Source organism: Piliocolobus tephrosceles, chromosome 10 (assembly GCF_002776525.5).
Source record: "Piliocolobus tephrosceles isolate RC106 chromosome 10, ASM277652v3, whole genome shotgun sequence".
Lineage (NCBI taxonomy): Eukaryota > Metazoa > Chordata > Mammalia > Primates > Cercopithecidae > Piliocolobus > Piliocolobus tephrosceles.
The window spans coordinates 120,258,195-120,266,653 of NC_045443.1; the positions used below are offsets into that span (position 1 = coordinate 120,258,195).

General features: G+C 46.4%; 1 protein-coding gene across 1 annotated transcript in view; it reads right to left on the minus strand.

Annotated features, from left to right (window-relative positions):
* ZCCHC8 (zinc finger CCHC-type containing 8) overlaps positions 1-6,860 on the minus strand; it is a 36,765-nt gene extending 29,905 nt beyond the window's left edge. The window contains exons 1-3 of the mRNA XM_031936341.1: positions 6,428-6,860; positions 4,446-4,515; positions 4,267-4,270 (exon numbers count right to left, since the gene is read on the minus strand). Coding sequence (XP_031792201.1) covers positions 4,267-4,270; positions 4,446-4,515; positions 6,428-6,626 — 273 coding nt within the window. The 5' untranslated portion in view covers positions 6,627-6,860. The remainder of the gene's footprint in view (positions 1-4,266; positions 4,271-4,445; positions 4,516-6,427) is intronic.
* Positions 6,861-8,459: the final 1,599 nt, after the last annotated feature.

Here is an 8,459-nt window from a genome sequence, read left to right on the forward strand (position 1 = left end):
AAAAAAAAAAAAAAAAAAAAAAACACAAAAATTATCCAGGTGTGGTGGCACACACCTGTACCCCAGCTACTTGGGAGGCATAGGTGAAAGAATGGCTTGAACCCAGAAGTCAAAGGCTGCAGTGAGTCAAGATCATGCCGCAGCACTCACGCTTGGGCAACAGAGTGACGGCTCTGTCTCAAAAACAAACAGAAAGTAAAACAAACAAACAAAACCCAACAAAATGTTTATTGACTAAATAAAGAGGAGAGGGCTGGGCACGATGGCTCATGCCTGTAATCCCAGCACTTTGGGAGGCCGAGGTGAGTGGATCATGAGGTCAGGAGTTTGAGACCAGCCTGACCAACATGGTGAAAAACTGTCTCTACTAAAAATACAAAAATTAGCTGGGCATGGTGGTGTGCACCTGTAATCCCAGCTACTCAGGAGGCAGAGGCAGGAAAATCACTTGAACCTGGGAGGCAGAGGTTGCAGTGAGCCGAGATCGCACAACTGCACTACAGCCTGGGCGACAGAGTGAGACTCCATCTCAAAAAAAAAAAAAAAAAAAAGAAAAAAAAAAGAGGAGAAACAGACTAAGCCCAGTGTAACCCCAGGACCTTGGGAGGCCGAGGCAGGAGGATCACTTGAGCCCAGGAGTTTGAAACCAGTCTGGCAATTTGGCAAAACCCCATCTCTAAGCTAAATACAAAAGTTAGCCAGGTGTGGTGGCATGTTCCTGTGGTCCCAGCTACTCAGAAGGCTGAGATGAGAAGATCACTTGAGCCTGGGAGGATGAGGCTGCAGTAAGCAGTAACTGCGTGACTACACTCCAGCCTAGACGACAGAGTGAGAAATTGTCTCGAAAAAACCAAAAACAAAACAAACAAAAAAACCCAAAAAACCAGGAGAAACTTCTGATTATAACAGTTTCAAAAGTAAGGACTAAATCAAGAGACATGAGAGTACAAATTTTATCTAAATAATTTCATTTGTCCTTTTTCCTTGGTTTTCTGTACAACACTTTATCAGCCTGACAATATGGAGGGCACTAATTCTAAGAATATACTAATTTACTTCTTTTTCATGATGCTAATCCTTTGTGCTTATAAACTGGCAAAACCTATATATGATGCGCTAATCATTTGAACTCAGATAAAAATCACCCAATTTAAGATAAATATTAAATGTTTAAACGATTGACTCCATTAGAAAATGTATGTTTATCGGGCCGGGCGCGGTGGCTCAAGCCTGTAATCTCAGCACTTTGGGAGGCCGAGACGGGCGGATCACAAGGTCAGGAGATCGGGACCATCCTGGCTAACACGGTGAAACCCCGTCTCTACTAAAAAAAAAAAAAACTAGCCGGGTGAGGTGGCGGGTGCCTGTGGTCCCAGCTATTCGGGAGGCTGAGGCAGGAGAATGGCGTAAACCCGGGAGGCGGAGCTTGCAGTGAGCTGAGATCCGGCCACTGCACTCCAGCCTGGGCGACAGAGCGAGACTCCGTCTCAAAAAAAAAAAAAAAAAAAGAAAATGTATGTTTATCTAAATAAAATATCTTATATATATATTTAATATACTTAAAACCTAATCAAAAATCAGTTTATTTTTTTAAGCCTCCCAAGTAGCTGAGACTACAGGCACATGCCACCACATCCAGCTAATTTTTATTTATTTATTTTTTTTGAGATGGAGTCTCGCTCTGTGGCCCAGGCTGGAGTGTAGTGGCCGGATCTCAGCTCACTGCAAGCGCTGCCTCCCGGGTTTATGCCATTCTCCTGCCTCAGCCTCCTGAGTAGCTGGGACTACAGGCGCCGTCACCTCGCCCGGCTAGTTTTTTGTATTTTTTTTAGTAGAGACGGGGTTTCACCGTTTTAGCCAGGATGATCTTGATCTCCTGACCTCGTGATCCACCCGTCTCGGCCTCCCAAAGTGCTAGGATTATAGACTTGAGCCACCGCGCCCGGCCGCTCAGCTAATTTTTAAAAATTTTTTGTAGAGATAGGGTCTCACCATGTTGTCCAGACTGGTCTCCCACTTCTGGTCTCAAGCAATGCTCCCAACGTGCTGAGATTACAGGTGTGAACCATTGTGCCCAGCCAAAAATGAGTTAAATACACACAGTGAGCTCACATAGAGAAAGGACGATGAGATATGAGGAAGTTAATTTGAAATACTGGCTGGGTGGGTGGCTCACACCTCTAATCCCAGCATTTCGGGAGGCAGAGGCGGGCAGATCATGAGGTCAGGAGATCAAGACCATCCTGGCCAACACGATGAAACCCCATCTCTACTAAAAATACAAAAAAATTAGCCGGGCGTCGTGGCAGGCGCCTGTAGTCCCAGTTACTCAGGAGGCTGAGGCAGGAGAAAGGAGAATTGCTTGAACCCAGGAGGCGGAGGTTGCAATGAGCTGAGATCATGCCACTGCACTCCAGCCTCGGTGACAGAGCGAGACTCTGTCTCAAAAAAAAAAAAAAAATCTGAAATATTTCTAAATTCTAAAACTTAAAACTTGTAGTCACCACTGCAGCCAGTTATTCCAACTGGTGCCAGGGACTAAAAAGTACATGTGAGGCTGGGTACAGTGGTTCACGTCTATAATCTCAGCACTTTGGGAGGTTGACGCGGGCAGATCACTTGAGGCCGGGAATTCGAGACCAGCCTGGCCAACATGGTGAAACCCCATCTCTACTACAAACATAAAAATTAGCCTAGTGTGGTGGTGGGCACCTGTAATCCCAGCTACTTGGGAGGCTGAGGCAGAATTGCTTGAACCCAGGAGGTGGAGGTTGCTGTGAGCTGAGATAGTACCACCGCACTCCAGCCTGGGGAACAGAGTGAGACTCTGTCTCAAAAAAATTAAAAATAAATAAAAATAAATAACAAAGTGCATGTGAAATTATATCATGGCACCTCTAAATTCCGAAAGCTTGAAAATACCATTTCTCATAATCTGTACTTTAACAAATACTTTAGATTTAATGACTGTTGAATAAATTTATATTTTGCGATACCAGCATTTAATATCTTTGTTAAAGTTAGGTTCCTAGGCTGGGCATGGTGGCTCATGCCTGTAATTATAGCACTTTGGGAGGCCTAGGCAGAAGGATCACTTGAGGCCAGGAATTTGAGCTTGAGCAACAAAGCAAGACCCTGACTCTATTAGAAAAAAAAAAAACAGCTGGGTGTGGTGGTGTCTGCCTGTAGTCCTAGCTATCTGGGAGGCTGAAGCAGGAGGATCAAGGGTTCAGAGAGCTATAATTGCAACACTGTACACCAGCCTGAGTGATAGAGTGAGATGTTGTCTCAAACAAAAACAAAAACATGATCAGGCGTGGTAGCTCACACCTGTAATCCCAGCACTTTGGGAGGCCGAGGCGGGCGGATCACAAGGTCAGGAGATCAAGACCATCCTGGCTAGGTCAGGAGATCAAGACCATCCTGGCTAACACGGTGAAACTCCATCTCTACTGAAAATACAAAAAAATTAGCCGGGCGTGGTGGGGGCGCCTGTAGTCCCAGCTACTCGGGAGGCTGAGGCAGGAGAATGGCATGAGCCCAGGAGGCGGAGCTTGCAGTGAGCCGAGATTGTGCCACTGCACTCCAGCCTGGGCGACAGAAACAGAGCGAGACTTCGTCTCAAAAACAAAACAAAAACAAACAAACGAAAAAACATAAAATCAGATGCCTAAATGCAAATCTACACACTGTATCTTTTTCAAAGGCACGTTACTTTTTCTTCTAAAATGCTGATTCTTGCATTGTTTCTATTTAAGAACACATTTTAACTATGTAAATAAATCTTCAGCTAGAGTAATACTGTAATCCTTTTTTTTTTTTTCAGAGTTTCACTCTTGTCACTCAGCTCACTGCAACTTCTACCTCCCGGGTTCAAGTGATTCTCCTGCCTCAGCCTCCCAAATAGCTGGGATTACAGGCACCCATCACCACGCCCAGCTTATTTTTGTATTTTTAGTAGAGACAGGGTTTCACCACGTTACCCAGGCTGGTCTCGAACTGACCTCAAGTGATCCGCCCACCTCAGCCTCCCAAAGTGCTGGGATTATAGGCGTGAGCCACTGCACCTGGGCCACAATACTATAATATTTTTTTAGGTGCTGAAATTACAGGCATGAGCCACCAGACCCAGCCAATATTGTAATTTTAATTCTAACTTTGTAGAAATGTTTGTTAAATAGGAATAGCTAGGTTAACAACTTGCCTACTCTGAACATTAAGTAAACATTTTCTGGATTTTGTTTCATAAATACTTTCATCCATTACTGAGCTTACAATTTTAATCCACTTATGAGAATTCAGACCTTATCCCCACAAATAAAGAACTATGACTTTGACTTCTTCAGAGTATGCTAAACAAATAAAAATGATACAAAAATCCCATACACTTTTTACAAAGAAATTGTGATTAAATATTAGTATCAGGATAAATAATAAGGGACAACTATGGATTAATTTCAAAAATCTCATACCTTGGTCGAGTCAGAATGTTCAATTTTCGTTTAAGTTCTTGATGTTATTATTTGTTAAGGAAGATAAGCCCTCATTTAACAAGGCAGATCATAAAATTCAACTACTACTTCTCTAACTTCTGGTATCAGAATATTATTTTTATTTATTTATTTATTTATTTTTATTTTTTGAGCCGGAGTCTCGCTCTGTCGCTGGGGCTGGAGTGCAGTGGCCGGATCTCAGCTCACTGCAAGCTCCGCCTCCTGGGTTTACGCCATTCTCCTGCCTCAGCCTCCCGAGTAGCTGGGACTACAGGCGCCCGCCATCTCGCCCGGCTAGTTTTTTTGTATTTTTTAGTAGAGACGGGGTTTCACCGTGTTAGCCAGGATGGTCTCGATCTCCTGACCTCGTGATCCGCCCATCTCGGCCTCCCAAAGTGCTGGGATTACAGGCTTGAGCCACTGCGCCCGGCCTCGAACGTATATTCTAAGACAGGATCCTGAAGTTCAACAGACTAACAAACTGAACCAAAAACATTATTAAAACATCAGTGTTCCTGTGAACAACCTTTCAACAACCACTAAGTGATAAGGAGAATGCAGAATAACGAGCAGTTAACAACTTTAGAATTTGGAATAAATCTATGGATATCTACTGTAAAATCCTTTCAACTTTTCTTTTTTTTGAGACTGTTGCCCAGGCTCCAGTGCAATGGTGTGATCTCGGCTCACTGCAACCTTCGCTCCCAGGTTCAAGCGATTCTCCTGCCTCAGCCTTCCGAGTAGCTGGGATTACAGGCACACACCACCACGCCCCGTTAATTTTTTGTATCTTTAGTAGAGGCAAGGTTTCACCCTGTTGGCCAGGCTGGTCTCGAACTTCTGACCTCGTGATCCGCCCGCCTCGGCCTCCCAAAGTGCTGGGATTACAGGTGTGAGCCACTGTGCCCGGCTTCAATTTTTGTATTTTGAAAATTTTCCTCACAATGTGTAGGAAGATGACATTCTGAAAAGTAAATCGGGCTTCAAAAATGTCAAAAGCTGATATCCTGGCTGGGCGCGGTGGCGGGTGCCTGTAATCCCAGCTATTTGGGAGGCTGAGGCAGGAGAATTGCTTGAACCCGGGAGGCGGAGGTTGCAGTGAGCCGAGATCGCGCCACTGCACTCCAGCCTGGGCGACATAGTGAGACCCCATTCCCCCACCCCGTCCCCCCAAAAAAGCTAACATACCAGTCACTTTCAGTTCTCCTTACAAATTTTAAAAGGAAAACTACCCGAACCAAAGTTATCTATCTACGTATAAAACTCTTAAGAACGTAAAAAAACATACTAGTAAATCAAGAAAAATCTGCAATCTTGTAACAAGTCTAACAGAAACTTCTTTGGCGCGTTTTCCCCAAGGTGCTGCAAAGCATCTTCAGCACAGAAGCGAGCTCCGACTGGAAGAACTCTAAAATTAATCCCCAGTTTTAATCAAGCAATTAACCAATTATCTCAGCACACGCGGATTCCTTGAGGTCTCCAACTCTGCATTCTGGGACCACTAGCGTTTGCCCCGGTATAAAAACTGATCCCGTGTCTAAGCAGCCGGTATTTCATCACCTACAACTATAACATGACGGCACAACTTGAGCGTGGCTGCAAAATATGAAACCTTATCACGACCTCAAAAAGAGGCGGACAAAGCAGGGGCCTGTGTACAATCTGTCAGGTGAGCAGCCTAAAATAACCCTAAACCCGGGTGGGAGGCAAGAGTGAGTCTGGTCAGGAGACAGCCTCCCTGAGGGGAAGAGGTCTGCGCCGAGGCGCCGGGGCAGCCTGCGCGCCCCGAACCCTAGACTCTCGGCCCGCCGGCGGGTGACAGAAATCACTTGGAATTCTGGCCCTCCTGGAATTTCCGCCCGCGCCGTCACCCTCGCCGGGCGCTGCCCCGGCCCCACGCCCGGGTGACAGGGCCCAGCGAGCGGGAAGGATATTCTCGGCGCGGAGCTGCTCGATGGTCTCCTCGCACTGCCGAAGCCGCTCCCGTAGCTCCGCGTCGCCGACCCCATTTTCGTCCTCCTCGTCGCCGTCCTCGTCCTTGAAGCGAGTGTGAACGGGCTTCGGAATCGACTCCTCTGGGTGGTCGAACGGCTCGAACAGCTCTAGATCGCCAAAATAAACCTCCGCCGCCATTTTGGGCTGTGGAAAAGATTCGAGAAGAGGCGGAGCCGACCAACAGGGCTGGGGGACGAAGGTTGGAATGCGCCACCACTCTCCAGAGCTCTGGCCGCGCGGAGCCACCCGCTAGGGTTTTGTCCAGACGCAGGCCGCGAAAGCTGCACACGGAGCGGCGCCAGTCGCTAGAGACTACAACTCCCAGAATGCAGCGGGGCCTATCGGGGATAGCGATTGCCCCGAGTACGGCATGCTGGGACGTGTGGTTTCTAAGCGACTGGCACTCATTGTCTGCATTGCATCCTGGGATTGGTGCTTTTTGAAACGTGAAGAAAGCTGGAGTAGGTCAGAATGCGCTAAAGCAATATGGGGCCAGGGGGCGGTGGTTCACGCCTGTAATCCCAACCATTCCGGAGGCCGAGGCGGGAGGATCACGTGAGCCCAGGAGTTGGAGACCACCCTGGGCAACAGAGCGAGACCCAGGCACTACAAAAAAAATATAAAAATTAGCTGGGCGATTGTAGTCTCAGGTACTCGGCAGGCTGAGGCGGGAGGGTCCCTTGAATCCAAAAGGTCGAGGCTGCATTGAGCCCAGATGGCGCCACTGCACACCAGCTTGGGCGACAAAGCAAGACTCTGTCTCAAAAAGAAAAAGAAAAACAAAAACTAGTATGAGATGTTCCTGTTAGGCAACTAAGGCTGAAAAATGAGAGCACGACGCATAGCTTCCTCACAGATTCTGGTGTGCATGCCACACCAGAGAATAACGAACTCCATAGCCCGAAAGGGAACTGAATAAAAATAAATATAAAAGAGAATAAGAAACTCCAGCTTTGCTACAGAGATGACTGTTGTAGATACAAGTTAGTTTATTGAGTTTGCTTCATTTTTAATGTAGGATTAGCTAGATTCGACTATTTTAGTCTGTTGAGGCTTTCTGTGGTTTCTCTTGTTCAATCACTTGTTCAATCACATTATTTATTTACACCTTCAATGGGCACTTGTTTAAGACTTGAGTATGCAAAAGTAACCACAATAGAGTAATTCCTCCTCTCACAAAGGCTGTAGTCCACAAAAAGCAACAAAAACCCCATAATTATAAATGTTCTTGGGTTGAGATGGATGTTGATGGATATTCATCACATAAAGAAATGTGGGCTGGGCGTGGTGGCTCACATCTGTAATCCCAGCACTTTGGGAGGCGGGCGGATCACAAGGTCAGAAGCTCAAGACGAGCACGACGTCTCTATTAAAAATACAAAAATTAGCCAGGTGTAGTGGCACACTCCTGTAATCCCAGCTACTCAGAAAGCTGAGGCAGGAGAATCGCTTGAGCCCGGGAAGGCGGAGGTTGCAGAGAGCCGAAATCGTGCCACTGCACTCCAGCCTGGGAGACAGAGCGAGACTCTGTCTCAAAAAATAAATAAAATAAGAAAAAAAAGGTGAAAAACACAGGAAGTTATGAATATTTAACAAACACCCTAGTCTGTGGGAGTCAGTGAAGTGAGGAAGTGAGACTTTAAGGATGGGCAAAGTTAGGGGTGGGCACATGGGAGGATGGAAGGAAGAGTCAGGTGTAAGAACCACCATGGTGAGTGAAAAGGGAGAGTGGAGCAAGATGAGGCTGGAACACTACTAGGTCAGTACTCAAAGGCCCTTAAGGAAGCCTCTCTCCATTCACAACATCGGGAAGTCATTTACACATTTTACATTTTTTTGTTGCGGACAACAGGATCTCCCTATATTGCCCAGACAGGTCTTGAACTTCCGAGCTAAAGCTATCCTCCTGCCTCTGCCTCCCCAAATACTGGGATTACAGGAAGAAGCCACTGTGCCTGGCCATTTAAATTT